The 18933-nt window shown below is 43.9% G+C and overlaps 1 protein-coding gene across 1 annotated transcript in view; it reads left to right on the top strand.

Moving 5' to 3' along the window:
- The window catches only part of CSMD1 (CUB and Sushi multiple domains 1), a 1688220-nt gene that overhangs the window by 1615142 nt on the left and 54145 nt on the right, over window positions 1–18933 (top strand). The window contains exons 52-53 of the mRNA XM_070364228.1: window positions 10118–10291; window positions 11673–11846. Coding sequence (XP_070220329.1) covers window positions 10118–10291; window positions 11673–11846 — 348 coding nt within the window. The remainder of the gene's footprint in view (window positions 1–10117; window positions 10292–11672; window positions 11847–18933) is intronic.

The raw sequence follows: 18933 nt of genomic DNA on the forward strand, positions 1-18933 counted from the left end.
TCCATCAATGTAAGGGCAATGAATTGTTTAAAATAGGGCTTCCCTGGTGGTTCAGACAGTAAAGAATCTGCCTGCAATGCAGGGTACCTTGGTTGGATCTCTGGATCAGGAAGACCCCCTGGAAAAGGGAAGGGCTACCCACTCCAGTATTCTCTCCTGGATAATTCCATGGACAGAGGAGCCTGGCAGGCTACAGTCCATGGGGTTGCAAAGAATCAAACAAAACTGTGTGACTTTCACTTTTCCTCTGTTATCTTTTTTAAAAAGTTTTAAATTACATTAATAAGTTAATGTGCCATTAATGTCCGTCAGTGTAAGGACAATGAATTATGTAAAATAGAAAGTGTGCATAGTATTAATAATGTGGTCTTCTTTTCCCCAAGGATTAACATTTTCTACATGATCATTTTTTTTTTAAGTTGGGTTGAGGGGCTTCCCTGGCGATCCAGTGGTTAAGACTTCACGTTTAAGTGCAGGGGTGCTGGTACGATCCCTGGTCAGAGAGCTAAGAGCTCACATGCCTCGTGGCCAGAAAAACAAAATATAAAACAGAAGTAATATTTAATAAATTCAATAAAGACTTTCAAAATGGTCCACATTAAAAAAAATCTTTAAAAAATTGGGTTGAAAGTTTTTCCTTTGAAAAATTAAGTGTATGAAAATTGCTGTAAGCAATTTAAAGGGCAGAGATTTTCATGCTTCTTCTAGGTCTGCAAGTGATTAGCAAAATATGTTAATTGCCTTTGCATGTGTGCATGCTAAGTCGGTTCAGTCCTGTCCGACTCTTTGCAACCCCATGGACTGTAGCCCACCAGGCTCCTCTGTCCATGGAATTGTCCAGGCAAGAATACTGGAATGGGTTGCCATGCTCTCCTCCAGTGGATCTTTCTGACCCAGAGATCAAACCCACATCTCCTGTGGCCCCCGCTTTGCAGGCAGAATCTTTGCCACTGAGCCACCAGGGAAGCCCGTTTTATAACTGTCTCTGTGATCTTTATAGCTTTGTAACCACTCCAATGCAGTGGAAGTGGGAAGTTTAGGCTTCTGAACCTTTGCAGGTGAGGCTGACTTCAAGAACTCAGCCAGGACCAGTGAATTTAAATAGCAATAATCTGTTCTTTCCACTGGAGGGAATTTGAAGAAACACTCAGGAATTTGAAGGAAGTGGATGAAAGTAAAGCAGCAGACCAAGAAACAGTAACCGATGTGAGAAGGAGGTTCTCATGCTTCCCCATGAAGTGACTTTCTTTAGATTAGTGCAGGAGTTGGATCTGTGCTGTTCTAATACGAGGCCTGTGTGTAAGTTCCCTGTTAAGTGCAGTCACTGTAGTTCTCAGCCATTTAGGACATCTCCCTGGGATTTATGTAGGAGGCAGTGCTGCTTTTGAGACGTCCTGTGCTTTCCTGCTGCTGTTATGAGATTGGCTGTTGAGTGGTGCTTCCCTAAGGCTGCTGTGGTTGGGGTAGGTTTTCTCAGTCAGCTGCAGTGAAGCGTGTCTGCAAAGGAAGGAATCAGGTGATCTAAGAAATTCCATCTCTGCTCTTAACTGTGAGATGGAAAGTGAACTCGATGTTCATTTGCTTAGTGGGTCACTGCTCACAAAAGCCTTATCGGTCCTTCCAGTGACCCTGGGATGCTAAGGCAGCAGTGGCCGCAGGGAATTTCAGTGGCAACTTCAGTTTTTGTAACTGTTGAGTCATGGAGCCAGCTTGAGTCTTGTTGATTGCAAGCAAAACTTCACCTGGTTTGTGGCATTCTTTGATGGAAGGTTAGGGCTTTGAAGTAGAAAAGATGAGATGCACAGTTGGCTGGATGGAGGTACTCAAAGGCACGGCCTCGGTGGGATGCAGTATGACTGAGATACTTCTGAAAGAGGGAGTTAAGCTGAAAGACAGAGGAAGAAAAATGTGTAGATCATAATGTATAAAATGATAGTGTTGTAGAACCTGGATGCAGGATATGAAGAACAATGCAATTGGAGGAGGCCAAAACCACACACCTAGAAAAGGATGAGAAATGATGAATAGCCATGTGTGATTCTAAACCAGTGAGTAAAGAATGGGTAAGAAGTCTAAAGATTTTGAAAGTTGTAAACGTAGTCTCAGTGAGACTTTACAGGTTGGAATTCATAATACACAGAATATGACAATGGAGGATAGCTCTTTTCCTGAAAAAAATGGCTTGCCAATGGGTAGATAATATCATGTAACCTGGCAAGAATGTATGTCCACAGGACCCAGAAGACCGTGTGAGAGACAGTGGAGAGCTTAGGGAGAAGGATAAGCAGGTGGAGAACAGAGTACTGTCAGTGCTGGAGATGCTCAGACAGGGAAAGACCATAACGATGCTAGCTGAAAGACTGAAAAGAAATATCTGATGGCAGATTCAGGAACTCTTCAAATCAATTATTGGCCAGATAGATTTTTTTTTAGACATAAGAAGGGCTTCTCAGGTGGCGCTTGTGGTAAAGAACCCTCCTGCCAATGCAGGAGACATAAAAGATGTGAGTTCAATCCCTGAGTCAGGAAGATCCCCTGGAGGAGGGCATGGCAACCCACTCCAGTATTCTTACCTAGAGAATCCCACGGATAGAGGAGCCTGGGGTATAATCCATAGAGTCAGAAACCATCAAACACAACTGAAGCAACTTAGTATGTACACATGCAGACATAAGAAAATAATGGAATTAGTATGATATTTTACTCAAAATGAAAAGTAATATAACTTAAAATGTACATGATGAGGGGAAAATTATGAACTCGTAGCACACACAGAAGGACCAGGTGTTTTGGGAAACAGAAGGCTCATGGTGCTAAGAGATTATTAGTATTATTTCCTTCAGTCCATATCTGGGGTGAAGACTTCAGTTCTGTGAGGTAGTTCAAGTGAGCTGCTGAGTGCTTGAAATGCATTTGTGGTGAAGGTTCTGGTAACCATGACATGTGAGAAATGTTTAGGAAACTTGTGATCTTCAGTTTGGCCGGGGGAAAAGTTAGGAGGTAATTAATAGCTATTTTCAAATATTTAAAACAGTTGGTGGGAAAAAATTTAAAAACTGAAATTAATTAAACACATCTGCTGAGGGCAAGGACCAGGGTTGCTAATGACGTTAGTGATACATAATTCCATTCGTTGGCTTGAAATACCAGATGTACTTACAGAAGAATAGTTTTCAGATTCAATATAGGAAATATTTTCCCTTTTTATTCTTCAACAAGTGGGATCTGTCCAAGAATGTGATGAAGACTTCCTGAAGAAGTGGTTGGCTACCTGGCAGCTGTTTGTGGGGGGCTCCATTGGACTCTGTGCTGTTTTGATTCTATACCCAGCATGCTTTCTCCATCATAATGCAAAACACTTTGGCAAGAGCATTTTTTCAAGTTGTGAGTGAAGTATCTTGTTTATTTTTAGAGTTACTAGAACAAAAGAATTCCTTTGCTTGAGATTCTGTTTCACGTGGAGCAGGCATCCTGTTTCTAGCTGGGGTACAATGGTTATTTCTAATGATTTCCAGCAGGGAAGAACATGCCAGATTCCTTATGATCGTGGCAGCAGAAATGGCCAAGCACATGCATGGACACTGTCACAGTGGGAGTCTCGTGAGTGTTAACAGTAGGAGAGCTGGATTTAAGAAGGTGAAGGATGATTTTCTTTGTTCGACATCTGAGAACTGAACCTGTGCTGTATTTGAGGTCCCTTGCCAGAATTCTAAGCTAGAATTTTTGAGGAAAGATAGAATAAGGAAAACTTGGCAACCCTGTGTGCAACCATGATTAGAGCTAAAATTTAGGCAAAGTGCTACCTGTGAGCATCAGAGTCCATTTTTCTAAAGGGTTTGCCCTCGCTTCATCAGTGCGGCATCTCTGCCACAAGCAGGGTCTTCCCAGGCCGGGAATTGCCCAGGATGTGTTCTCATTCACCGTCTGCTGTGCAGCACTCCGCGTCTCCCTGGACTGCAGAATTAAGTACCAAGAAGGCTGACCCCATATCTACGCATCAGGTACCTTATAATCCATCAGGGAAGCGTTACAGTCCCCATGCTCCCTTAATTATCTTCTTCTGTTTATCTTCCCTGCGGTAGCTTGCACTGAACTCAACAGAGAACATGCCGACTCCACCAGGTTGTCCATTTGTAATCCAGGTCTCCTATCGCAGGAACCACATTAGTCTTTTAAGATCATTGATATCATTTAGCTTTATCAACACATAACAACCCATCATGACTTTCACTCTCTTACTTCTTTAGTCTGTAGCCCTCAAGATATCAGTGATAGATTGAGACATTTCCTCCACAAAGAACATTATCTCTTTTTCATTTGATTATTTTGCTGTTATTGGAGGTAAGTTTGCATTTGCTGCACTTTGATGACCTTTGATACACTTTGATGGGGAGATGAATTCTTTTGTAATGTGATATCATGGTGACATCTGAGTGGCTGAAGTAGCTATTAGTAGATGACATGATTCAAAATGATATTGTAGACACTGCTTTTCCATAGCTATTAGAGAATAAAACCAGAAAGGATTCAAGAACCTTGTGTTTTGCGACACATCCATGTACAGATTTTTAATAAAACAACTGGTTATGACAATGCTTGTATTACACCAAAAAGATATTAGAGGAGAAAGATTAACCCCACCCTCCTTGATCCTGGTATAAAATTGATCTTCAGTCTAAAATTTAGGCTGTGTGATAGTCAGGGAAGGTAAACTATTAGGAGCACTCAGTGCTAATTTCACAGCTTACATCTGTGCTGTCTGTGGCTCAGAGGTGAAAAGTACAGCATTCTCCCCAGCCACAGGCTCTTCTATCTGTATTTCTGAATATTGTCTAGTGATGTTCATTTAACTCCTCAAGAAATATTGCATAGGATAGGAAGTTAATAGGAGTTTTTTTTTCTATAAGGAATTTATAATCAAAGGAATAAATAAGATAAAAACCCAGTATCTTTAATAAAAAGTTGAGATTAATGAGTGGCAGGGGAGAGAGCCACACAAGATGCTTCCCATATTGGGGGCGGGGGCACTTTCATGAGCAGAGGTGTCTGCAAACCCGCAGAAACAGACTTGAGTCATTCCAGGAGTAAGTCACCCCACAGAACTAGTGACCGCTGCAGAGATGCAGAGCAGAGGGGCAGGCGGTCCTCAGGGAGCTCTGTGTGGTCCCTTGGTGCTGAGGGTCTGGGACTATGGCAACAAGATGTGGGAGGAATCCATATCCTTTCACAGATGCCCCTCTGGATCAGGCAGGGGCTCAGAGGTGGTGCAGAGACCAGGACCCTGCTCTAGAACTCATAGACTAAGGGTGGAGAAGAAGAGGTAAGAAAAACCATTTCCATCCTCTGAATTTAAGACAAAACAACCCTCACCATATGGTATTGTAAATAGATGGTCCTAGAGGTAGAGTCTCCTTCTGCAGGGAAACCTAAAATAAAGGAGATGTTTGAGTTGAGTATTGATTCTTGCCTGGGAAATCCCACAGACAGAGCTTGGTGGGCTGCAGTCCATGGAGTTGCAGAGTCAGACGCGAAACTAAGTGACTAACACTTTCACTTTCAGAGTGTGTCAAATAGAGACTTGATACAAACATATTCTGTGGCAAAGGGACCCGTCTTGGTTGTTGGTGTTACTAAGGGCCCTGAATGTCGCCCACTCATCACACCCCACCTGCCGATCCTCACAAAGATTCAGACACCTGCTACAACACTATAGTTTCTCCGACTTCCACAAAGACACTCAAGGATACCCCCCAGAATTGCTCATGGAAGGAAAAAAGTCTCATTTGTGGGAACTCAAGTGTGTTCCTTCATGAATATGCCAGATCTAGAGATTTAAATGCATATATCAGTTTTTACTGCTCAGCCATTAGCCTGTTTCCTGCATGTAAGGGGATCTGATCCATCTGAAATTTCGTGACCACTTATTAACACTCGGGTGGAAGTTTATAAACTGGCTTTAAAAGTCACTGCCAAATAGGCCTTTAGCCCCTCAGCTGGAGTTACTGGTGGAGCCTGCAGAATGAAGCAGACTGCATTTCTCAGTCTCCTGCAGGTACAGCATAGTTGTAGCGCTTCTTATTTTATTTTCAGCAACGAGTGCCAGTAATCACAAAGCAAATACAGAGGCTGAAAAATTTGGTTTGCAGATTTTGTAAAAATGTGTGGATGTATTCACTTCCAATCCCCAAACCAATATTTAGTATTTTTCCTGATACAAACTGGCACAGTGAAAAGAAGGTGACCTTACAATAGGGGATTCTGGGGTGTGGGAAATGTGTGTGTGTGTTGAGAGTGTGAGAGAGGGGCCTTGTGACAGGAGGCACACTTGTTCAGTTCCTGTGAACACCCAACCTCTACAATGGGAGATGCAGGCTCTAGGTCGGCCCAGACCAGGACACCCTGTCACCTGGGAGCCAGGGTGCCCAATGGGTCTCCTGGAGGAGCAGGTGTCCGTGGGACCAGGGGAACTGGATTCAGTTCCCAAATCACAGAATTTCCTTCTGAAATTGCATGAGTCTAGGTAATTGTAGGAGACTCTGACACAGGTTCAAGACACAGACTCTGACTCTGTCTTGAAAGAAGCATTTGGTCTGTGCATTCACTGTGTGTTCAGGGACAGCTGCTAACTGACCTCTGACACTTTGTGTCCACCGCTCAGTGAAGTCACCCCTGAAAGGCGGTACGATTTGTCAGGTGTCAGGCCGCGATCATTGCAACATCAGAGACAAGGTGCAATGCAGAGAGCTCACCTGGACAATGCAAAATCCTATCCATGGGGAGACCCCATCTCTGAAATACACCTGCCCGGGGCCCCCTTCCAGATGCCTGGATGCAGTAGCAGGTGTGGGGGCTGAAGGGTGGAGGGATTCCACTCATCCCAGGGCAGAGTTCAGAATAGTCACTCCACTAGAAACAAGCTGGCAAAGCTTTTGTTCTGTCAGGCAACTGTATGGTCGGTCTACAACCCATACTAAGGCATCTGTCAATCCTAAAGGAAATCGACCCTGAATATTCATTGGAAGGACTGATGCTGAGTCTGCAGCTCCAATACTTTGGCCACCCGATGTAAAGGAGCTGACTCATTGGAAAATATCTTGATGCTGGGAAGTACTGAGGGCAGGAGGAGAAGTGGGTGACAGAAGATGAGATGGTTGGATGGCATCACTGACTCAATGTTTGAGCAAGCTCACAGAGATAGTGAAGTACAGGAAAGCCTTGTGCGCTGCAGTCCATGGGGTTGCAACAAGTTGGACATGACTTAGTGACTGAAAAACCACAATGGCATCTGTGTGTAGAATTTGGACAGTAACCTTCCAGAACGGCTGCCTGGAGAGGCAGGGCCTGTGGAGGCCCTATCCCCCCATTGTGGGATAGACACATCACACCCAGGAAGATCCAGTTCTACTCGCCCATGTGCTAGACCAAGCTGACTGATATCAAGGCCCTGGCTAGTGGCTTCTCTGTGCTTCTGACCATGAGCGGGGCTCCCACAGAGGGCATGGCTGCCATCCACCATGTCCAGTTCCCGCTCCTGATGAGTTTGCAGGAATCCCTGGACCTGGGAGGAAACCGAGAATCCCCTGTGGGTCCCTTGTTCTCCTTGGGTTTGACTCATGGCCTCCCCAACACAACTTCTGAGAGTTGACCCGGCCTCTACTCTGTGTTTTAGCAGAATTTGTTCCATGGATTTTATTCCTACTAATTCAGTTTTAGAGAAAGATTGTTAAAAGGAGTTCTGTCTTCTGTTTGGGACATCTAACTAAAATATAGTAAATAAAAACAATACCACTGTCATTACATCTGAAGTAGCATAAACTTAAAGACCAGTGATCTTGCAGCTTAAGGCACAGAGGACTCATTCTGCAGATGAGGCGAAACCTTCAGACCCTTGTGACCCAATCACATGTATAGAATCTCAGTCATTCTGGAATTTCATGGAATTCCCATTCCATCGTGCAGTTCATCTTAGCCGGCCAATGAATGATGTTTCCCATGGTTTAGGGTGTGAGACAGAGTCACTTGTCCAGAACTGAAAACAGCCACCCCGGCATGGAATTCCTGATTCTGCTACTGACTCTCAAGAACAATTTTAAGCTATTGGAGACTTACCCACTCCATAGTAATGCTTGTCCTCAGCAGGGAGAAAATGGAGAATTAAAATGTAAAGTTCTAAGAATGTGGAAATAATAGAATTTGTAATTCATACTTAAACTAAAAGCAAATCCATCCATTCCTTTAGGATATATCTCTCTGTCAGTCAACGCATCCATTGAATTAAAAATCACGTGCAGTTACAGTTTTACAGTATTCTACCTAAATCACTTGCTCCTTTCTAGCCAGAGCTCTCAGGTTCTGATTTGTGGCAGATTATTAAATTCATGAGTCGGATTGAAGTAAAAATAAAATAATCCACATGCTCTTCACTCTGAGATTTTCTGCCCACACTTTGATGGAACCATTTCTGACGCATTTGTCAGGAAATCCAGCCTCCTAACCTAGGTGCAATAATACTGGCTGCAGAATTGCCTAAAAGCGTTTAGCGATCTTGTTTAAGCTGAAGCCAAATGCTAATGAAAAAGAAACAAGCAAACACAAAACCCAGAGGCCTGGCATCCCAGTGTGAGGTCTCCCAGATAATCACATCACTTTATTTAATTTAGGAGATACTTCTCTTGAAACGTGCAGGGCTGCCCTCATCCCTCATCTCAATTCTCTCTCTTTCTTTTTTTCCGGTTAATAGAGTTTCTTGCCCTTTCTTTGCTGCTGATTGTGCTCAGTAGAGGGCTCCCAGGTGGTGCTAGTGGTAAAGAACCTGCCTGCCAATGTAGGAGACTAGAGACATGGGTTTGATCCCTGGACTGGGAAGATCCCCTGGAGGAAGGCATGGCACTCACTCCAGTATTCTTACCTGGAGAATCCCATGGATAGAGGAGACTGGTGGACTATAGTCCATGGGGTTGCAAACAAATGACTAGAGCAACTTAGCACGCATGCACCAGTGCTCACTGAAATACTAATAGCTAAATGTAGCCAAAATTGGGGAAGTTGCACAACATAGAGTGTGAACTGTGTAAGGCTGTAACCTAAAAGGCTAAAATGGGTGCGCTTCTGGAAAATGAATAGTTTGGTCCCATAACTCCATAATCTTCATTTTAACTGAGACTATAAAAATAAATCAAATCCAGGTTCTCAGTACAGGGACTCGACGCCTTGGTCTGGCTAATGGTGTGCTCCCTTTAGGCCTGCAGTTGCCTCTGTCGGGGTGTGTGATGCCCGGCTTGGCTGCATGCCTCCTCCCCACTCCTCACCTCTTTAAGATGAAACTCCCTGGGATGCTTTCTGTGTCAGACCTCTGAGGATGGCCTTACTCTTCATGGAATCCCCAGCCCCGAAGACACTGCTGGCCTGAAAACAGGACTCCAATGGACGTTTCCTGAAACTGGATTTATTTTATAACACGAGTCCTTCCTCTAGAATTTCACTAATAGTTCAGGAATCTAACTCTCCCTGGAAATCCCTCCATACCTTTCTGTGCTACACATATTCAATAGGGTTACGGAACTTACATTAGTTCCAAGTGTCTCTTCCTTGCTTTTGGCTTTTATTTACCAGATAAATACCATAAAATATGAATGAAAAATAAGTAGAAGAAATGAATGGAGAAACCATAACTAGGGGATACCCTTTAACAATTTTCTATTTGAAATATTACTTATGTTCCCACAACTGTTGAGAAAAATTAAGCTGAAAAGCAAAACATATAAAATATATATATATATTATATTTATATTTATATAAATGGAAAACCTTTAAATACTGTTTGTATTCAAGGCTGTTAGTTACTTGACAATAAAGACAAATTATGAATGCATTACTTCTATAATTTTTTATTGATATATAGTCCATTGACATTGTGTTAATCTCTTCTCTACAGCAGAGTAACTCAGTTACACATGATGCATAATCTGTTTCACGTTCTCTTCCATTCTGGTGTATTCCAGGCTGTTGCATGTAGCTCCCTGTGCTAAACAGTAGGACCCTGTTGTTTGTCCATGAATGTGCTTTTACAGAAGACACACTCTCCAGTGTGTATTTGTTGGTTTTGTTCATTTTCCAGCTGGCCACTGTGGCTCCCCGGACCCCATCGTGAATGGTCACATCAGCGGCGATGGCTTCAGTTACAGGGACACAGTGGTGTATCAGTGCAACCCCGGCTTCCGGCTCGTGGGGACTTCCGTCCGGATATGCTTGCAAGACCACAAGTGGTCCGGACACACCCCAGTCTGTGTCCGTAAGTACCTTCTGCGAACTAATTCGGGCGGTGTTGCCCTTAGGGGTGTGTTCCTTTTGTCATTAAGTTGTAGCACAGACATGTCTAATCTCAGAGGAGAAGATGGAGAGCTGACGGGAGAGAGAAAACACGGGCACTCCCCCACTTCCGTCTCTGGTCCTCCTCCCATTCCAAGTTTTCCCAGCCCTCTGCCAGCTTCCCATCCACATTGCATTTGCTCACAGCTCATCTCAGATGGGTCCCAAGATGAGGATGTCAGGCATTTATTCTCCTAGACGCCATCACAGGACGACCAGGTGGACACCCCCTCTGACTAGTGGAGGGTAGGGCTGCTGAGCCTGAGTCTGCAGGTCAACTTCGCAGGTGCCCCCCGAGTCCACCTCCAGTCTTCTGTGTTGTGTTGTGTTTCTGTCATTGCTTCGTCAAGAACACAGACAGCTTTGAACGCAGTCCTTCCTTTCGTATAAGGTGAAACTGTACGTAACAATTGTCCTCAAACTTTCTAACTTCAAAGGCAAATGCCAACTCCTATTTTTAGAAGAGAGTGTACCTCTATCGCAAATTTCCTTTTAAGCCAATTTTTCCTAATATGTTCTCTATTTTCCTAAACAAAGGGAACATTGATGTAAGTTTACGAAAGTGACGGATCTTCTCTGTGATAGTGCTGTGGTAAATGTACAAAGGTCAAGGGTGAAAGTTTTACTTGAAAGGGAAAGTGGTTGACAAGATAAGTGAGAAGAACACCAGTGTTACAGCTGTAATGTGTTTCTTTTGAAAGGGCCAGTCAAAAGTATCTTCGTGATTTGTGTTACTGTGATTGTGGGCATCACAGGATGACAGTTGACTGCATAAACAGGGGATGTTGAAGAAAATAGGATTTGAGCATGCACACATTTTTGCTAATTTCATGATGTTTACATTGATTTGGGAATAACTTATACATACATAATTTAAATTTTCAGCTAAATTCCTTTAATGTTTCAAAATGAGAGTTCCACAAAATTAGCTGATGTTTTCTAGGGGAAAAATATTCAAAACTCATGATTAACAGAACATTTTTTCATCTTGTTTTTCATTGTTTTATTTCAAAATTACTTGATATCCCGTCATGAAGTAAATAAGAAATAATTATGATTATGAACAAAAGCAGGTGCTGGTTATTTTCCACAATTAGTTATAATAAAAACCTGTGGTTCAACCCATGACTCTTTCTCCTGGTTTCTGCTTCCAAATATAAACACAATCTGTAACATATCTGATCTGCTGTCAACCCTCTAATTAACACGTTTAACACATATGATATGTATGAATGAAGAATTCTAGGTGAAGGTGATGACTTGTTCATCTTCTGACCACCGTGTGGACCTGTGTTCCTCCACAGCCATCACCTGTGGACACCCGGGGAACCCCGCCCACGGGCTGACCAATGGCAGCGAGTTCAACCTGAACGACATGGTGAACTTTACCTGCAACCCCGGCTACCTGCTGCAGGGTGCGTCTCGAGCCCAGTGTCGGAGCAATGGCCAGTGGAGCAGCCCCCTGCCCACCTGCCGAGGTAGGAGAGCCCCCGGTCAGCGGGGGCAACCACACACCAGGGTTGGAGGGCTTCTGCACCCGCTTTCCACATGGTGGAATAACGTTTCTGAGGATGACACACAAATCTCTCCATGGTCTCTGGTCTTTGGCCAGATATTCAGTCATAGAAGCCTGGGACTCTGTGCTTCAAAGACTTCTTCTATTTATCCTTCTCCTCACTTGGGCACTCATTTATCTCTACCACATATACTCCATGCCCTTGGTCCTTACAATTCTAGACTTAAGGATGTACTTAAGAAGTTCTAACTGCTTTTAGATCTCAAGTTTTAGATCTCAGGGCTTCCCTGATAGCTCAGTTGGTAAAGATTCCACCGGCAGTGTGGGAGACCTGGGTTTGATCTCTGGATTGGGAAGATCCCCTAGAGAAGGGAATGGCTACTCATTTAGTATTCTGGCCTGGAGAATTCCACAGACTGTATAGTCCATGGGGTCGCAAAGAGTTGAACACAGCTGAGCAACTTTCGACACTCACACTTAGATCTCAAGTTTTAGAAATTTGCTTCTTAAAAATTGTCACACAGATTTGGATTAACACTTAAATTTCCAAGGAAATGATGCTCTGTAGTTTTTGAGTTTTTAAGAGTTTAGAGAACTTGGACATTGACAGATTCATCTTGTAGTCTTTAGTTCATGCTGTTTAAGGTTTTGCTCCAATTACCTTCCATTAAAACATCTCTCATACTGAAGGTGAACATTCTTCCATATGAAGGTAAAGTGTTATTTCTGTTTGTTTTTGGTAGTAACAGTATTAAAGCCAGACACATACAAAGGTCCTGTGCTCTGACAATCACCCACCTTCCCACTGGGTACACAAGGAAGCTCTATTCAAAAGCAACAATAGCAGGATGGGAATTCAGGCTGTGCTTCAAAAGGCAGTCACTTGAAATTTGGCTACCTACCTATCCATGCTGGCAAGCATCTATATCAGAGTGCTTCACTGCAGCTCAAAAACAGAGTAATGCCTCCTCATTCCACTTCCCTCTAAAACTCCCTTTTCAACATGAGAAAGTCTTGCCATGAAGAGCAGACCCCCAGGTTCCCTGTTCTCACTGTCTCCAGAAGGCAGGCTTCAGGTTTGTCCTATTGGGGGAGGAGAAGTGAAGTATTAGGCACTCAGTCATGTCTGACTCTTTGCGTCCCCACAGACTGTAGCCCACCAGGCTTCTCTGTCCATGGGATTCTCCAGGCAAGAATACTAGACTGAATTGCCATTCCCTTCTCCAGAGGATCTTCCTGACCCAGGGATCAAACCTGGGTCTCCTGCACTGCAGGCAGATTCTTTACCATTTGAGCTTCAGGGAAGTCCTGGGGAAGGAAAGGGTGGAGTATCTCATGGAGATGCCCCTGGTTTCTCATCCCAAAGCTCATGCTGGTTTCCTGACAATGTGGGGCATCTGGCCAGCCTGTACATTGGCAGGTTAACCTTGTAGATTACATGTTATCATTAAATCCTATTAGGCAGGGGCAGTGATTGGGATGAATGGAGTTAGGGGATGTCTGGAATGTGTGAGCTGGCACAACTGGTTGGCTTCTACGTATGTCTGGCCCCTCCCCTTCAGTGGGACACTCCAGCGGCCCCTAGTGCTTCCTGAGCATGGTGTAGGCATGGCTGTGATAGCCATGGTGAATCATTCACCCCCTCTCACAGGGAAACACCGTGCCCACATGTCTGCCCGGAGCCCTGGGCACTTGGATGGCAGTGGAGAGACTGGGCAATGGTATCCACCACTTGTTCCAGCAACTTCAGAGATAAGCTAAAGATTCAGTTCAGTTCAGTCACTCAGTCAGGTCCCACTCTTTGCGACCCCATGGACTGTAGCACGCCAGGCCTCCCTGTCCATCACCAATTCCCAGAGCCTACTCAAACTCATGTCCATTGAGTCGGTGATGCCATCCAAACATCTCATCCTCTGTCATCTCCTTCTCCTCTTGCCCTAAATCTTTCCCAGCATCAGGGTCTTTTCAAATGAGTCAGCTCTTCACATCAGGTGGCCAAAGTACTGGAGCTTCAGCTTCAGCATCAGTCCTTCCAAGGAATATTCAGGACTAATTTCCTTTAGGATGGACTGGTCGGATCTCCTTGTGGTCCAAGGGACTCTCAAGAGTCGACTCTGTAGGAGAGGGAGAGGGAGGGATGATTTGGGAGAATGGCATTGAAACATGTATAATATCATATATGAAACGAGTCGCCAGTCCAGGTTTGATGCACAATACTGGATGCTTGGGGCTGGTGCACTGGGACGACCCAGAGGGATGGTATGGGGAGGGAGGAGGGAGGAGGGTTCAGGATGGGGAACAGATGTATACCTGTGATGGATTCATTTTGATATATGGCAAAACCAATACAATATTGTAAAGTTAAAAAATAAAAAAAAAATGGATAATGCCAAAAAAAAAAGTCTTCTCCAACACCACAGTTCAAAAGCATCAGTTCTTCAGTGCTCAGCTTTCTTTATGTCCAATTCTCACATCCATACATGACTACTGGAAAAACCATAGCTCTGATTAGAGGGACCTAGCTAAAGGTTAAAAAGCTTTAATCAAACTGTTTTCTCTATCCACTATGACAGGGAAAGATAGCTCAAGTGTAAGAATGATTAAAAATGGAGGCGCATAAATTTGCGTCCAGTTAATCTTCACAGGGGGTTATGGCATAGCTGTGTCTTTGATGTCTTAGGCTTGAAGGGATGTCTAGATCCATTCCTTCAGAACCCTTCTCCTCAACCTAACATTTACTAAGCACCAACTGTGTTCTGAGTGCTATGCAATATACTATCAATACAGAGCTGGCTGAAATAATTCATACCTTTAAGCAGGTAATAATCTAGAGATTAGGGCTGGTTAATTAGGGAGAAAGGCCCCCAGCTACTGAGATTGCCCACTGGACACAGGAAAGATGGAGTAAATTCAAAGAGCAGGCTTTTAATTATCAAAATATCTTTTCTGTACCTCATTTTCCTTTGTCGTAGCTTAGTTGCTAACTCATGTCTATACTCCTGTGCAAACGCCGTGGACTGTACCCGCCAGCCTCCTCTGTCCACAGGTTTTCCCAGGCAAGAATACTGGAGTGGGTTGCCATATCCTTCTCCATCATTTTCACCCAACTTATGCCGAAGCAATGGCGAAGAAATCAAATGCCTGTCATTTAACAATAGTTCTTGGTGTTTGGGGCTTCCCTTGTGGCTCAGCTGATAAAGAATCCACCTGCAATGCAAAAGACCTGGGTTCAATTCCTGGGTTTGGAATATCCCCTGGAGAAGGGAAAGGCCACCCACCCATCCCTGGAGAATTCCATGGACTGTATAGTCCACGGAGTTGCAAAGAATCAACACGACTGAGCAACTTAGACTTTCACTTGGTGTTTTACAATAGGTGCTGGTCCTTTAGCAGCCCATGGCTCAGTGTGAAGGAGGTCAGGGTTCTTTTTAATGACTTCAGTGTTCATTTTGACTTGTCTTTTCTTCCTGCCTTTTCTTGGAAAATTGGAAAGAACTTATTTTTTTAAATAGATTTTTTTTTAGATCAGTTTTAGGTTCAGAGCAAGATTTAGAAGAAGGTGCAGAGGCTTCCCAGTACCCCTTGCCCCCACAGTGCACACCCCTAATTATCAACATCCCTGCAAGATGGTGCATTTATTAATAGTGATGAACCTACGTGGAACACTTTGGCTGCACTGAGCCTTAGCTGCTGCTTGGGCTTTTCTCTAGTTGTAGTGAGCGATGGAGGCTCACTAGCTCTGCTGCTCAGGATTGTTTTGTGGTGGTTTCTCTTATCGCAGAGCATGGGCTCTAGGGCCTGAGGGCAAGCTCAAAGGCTTAGTCGCCCCTTGGCTTGTGGAACTGTCCCAGGCCAGGGATTGAACGTGTCCCCTGCATTGCAAGGCAGAATCTTAACCGCTGGACCACAAGGGAAACCCAGGGTTTTGGTTTTAACACAGGACCCATGGGTTTGGACAGGTGTATGATGCGTGTGGCTTCCCAGGTGGCAGTGGTGGTAAAGAACCCGCCTGCCCATGCAGGAGACATTAGAGACTTGGGTTCGATCCCTGGGTTGGCAAGATCCCCTGGAGGAGAGCATGGAACCCACTCCAGTATCCTTGCCTAGAGAACTCCATGGACAGAGGAGCCTAGTGAGCTACTGTCCATGGGGTCACAAAGGGTGGGCCATGACTGAAGCAACTTAGCACGCACACATGAGGACAGGTAGCTGTGATTGCTGTACCTGCCCAGTATTTTCACAGCCCTTGTTTAGCCTCCTCAGCCCTCCTTCCCCTCAGCACCTGGCAACCCCTGATCTTTTTACCATCTCTATAGTTTTGCCTTTTCTAGAATGTCAAGTTGGAACCACAATATGTAACTATTTCAGATCTGAATTTTCATGTAGTGTATGCATTTAAGTTTCCTCTATGCTTTTTATTGGCTTGATGGTACGTTTTTAAGAATGAGTAAAATCCTATGTCTGGAAGGATCACAGTCTATCTGTAGATTTACCTCCTGAGGGACATCTTGGTTGCTTCCAAGTTTTGGCAACTGTAGATAAACCTGCTGTAATCATTCCCATGTAGGCTTCTGTGTGGACAGAAGTTTTTAACTCCCTTGGGTAAATATTAAGGAACAGGATTTCTCGGTTGTATGGTAAGAGTTATGTTTAATTTGGTAAGAAACCTCCAAAATGTCTTCATAACTAGCTGCACAGTCTGATCCCCACCGGCAGCAATGAGAGTTCCAACTCCCCATCAGGTCAGCATCTGCAGTGTCCGCGTTCCGAGTGGTGGCCGTGCTGATAGGTGTGCAGTGGAATCTCGTTGTTGTCTAATTTGCATCTCCCTGATGACATATGACCTGCAACATCTTTCCATGTGCTTATTTGCCGTCTGTAAGTCTTCTCTGCTGCGGGGTCAGTTACGGCCTGTGGCTCATTTTTCAGTTGAGTTGTTTTCCACTGTTGAGTTTTAAGAGTTCTTTTTCAGTTTTGGGTAGCCATCCTTTATTAGCTGTGTCCTTTCTAATATTGTCTCTTATCCTGTGGCTTGTCTTCTTATTCTCTTGACCCTGCCTTTGGAAGAGCAGATCTTTAAAATGAGTACTTAATTTTAAAAGCTGGCACCTCCAAAACCTCTGATAAAAGGGGAGATGACTGACAAGTATTGTCATCCCAGCTTCGAGGGGATTAGAAACCCCAGCAAGCCAGATGCCTCCTGTGCACATTTTCTGTTATTCTCTGTTGCTTTGTGTTGCTTTGTTTATGAAGTACAGGGTACTGTCTAATTCACAGAATTTACATGAAAATTATTCAATGAGGAAAAGCATGGTTTCAAAGAGGTCAGGCTCATAAGGATAGTAAAGTGTCAGAAAAAAAAATGACAAGAAATTTTAAAAGTTTAAATTAACAGAAATAACTCCCCTATTAACACAATTTTCCAGAGATTCTCCATATGCCCTGCACTATGGCCTGATTCTTCTCTGTGTGATTCCTTTAATAATTCTCCAGAAGGTCTAAGGTGTATCTTGTGTAAGCATGCTGGTGTGCTTCATTTCTTCCCCCCTCCAAATGTTGAATGCAGTTCCCCCATGTCTAATCTGGGGAGTGGGGGTCAATGAGCTGTGGAATCCTGAGCATGCGTGCTCAGCTCCTGAGTTGTGTCTGACTCATTTCCACCCATGGACTGCCGTCTGCCAGGCTCCTCTGTCCATGGGATTTCCCAGATAAGAATACTGGAGTAGGTTTCCATTTCCTTCTCTACAGGATCTTTCCAACCCAGGGATTGAACCTGTGTCTCCTGTACTGGCAGGTGGGTTCTTCACCATCTGAGTTCCCTGAGAAGCCAGCCCTATAGTATTTGGTTAATGATGGGAAAGAGAAACTCCACCAGAACTTTGGAATGAAACTCCAGGTAAATCTGTGCTCAAGTGAGGCTGGTGTAGATGCAGATTTTCAGTCTCTCCACCTGGAGTCACATTTTATCCTCAGACTCAGCCCTATCCATAAAAAAGCTCAGACCATGCCTGATGCATTTGTGATACATCAGATCACCGTCATCCAGGAACTGGGGAAGATTGAAGGCAGGAGGAGATGGGGATGACAGAGGATAAGATGGTTGGATGGCATCACTGACTCAATGGACATGGGTTTGAGCAAACTCCAGAAAACAGTGAAGGATAGAGGAGCCTGGCATGCTGCAGTCCATGGGGTCACAAAGAGTTGGAAACGACTGAGCCACCGAACAACAACAACATACAGGAAATGACTCAACCCCCAACGCTACCTTTACAAACAGGACCAGGAAAATAAATAAATTAAAAAGCCACCCTTTTCTACTAATAGTGATATCTTTCTGGAGTAAATAAGTTATATGGCTGCAGACTTTAACACAGAATGAAAATAGACGTTGTCATGTCTACTCTAAGAGTCAGGTTTATGTCTGCTGTTTCAAGGCCCTGTTTCTAAAGAAGAGCATTCTCTGAGTCTTTGTCTCTTAAATTCCAAAATACGTGTCAAGTTCAAGGACAAGAAATGAGGTAGACCCAAGTCTGACAGTCTTAGGAGAAGTCACAGTGTTTTATTTCCTCATGTAAAAATGTTTGTGTTACAGGCAAACATTAGGAGGTTTTATTTTTTTTTTCCATCTTATCTACAGTTTTGTAGGATTGGTCATTTTAATGCAGAGAATATATGTCCTTTGCTGTTACATACGTAAGAATAAAGAAAATTAAGAAACTCTGGGGTGAGTGAAGACTCTGTTCTGCTTAGAGAGGAATGAAAAGGGAAACAAGCAAACAAAACAAAAGCTTATTAAACTTGCATAACTGAATCTGGAACTGTTTACTTCAGATTGGGACTCTTAACCCACATGGCTGGGACTCAAACCCAGTCAAAACCCAGTTTTGGACCTGAACCTACGTGGCTGGGACTCAAACCCAGCCAAAACCCACAGTACCTGGTTTCAGGACCTAATGAAGCTCAGGTTCTTGATGTCTCATCCTGGAAAGAATTCAGTGAGAGACAAAGTGATAGGTAAGAAGTTAATTTATTCAGATACAGAGAGA

Source organism: Bos mutus, chromosome 27 (assembly GCF_027580195.1).
Source record: "Bos mutus isolate GX-2022 chromosome 27, NWIPB_WYAK_1.1, whole genome shotgun sequence".
NCBI classification, from domain to species: Eukaryota; Metazoa; Chordata; class Mammalia; order Artiodactyla; family Bovidae; genus Bos; species Bos mutus.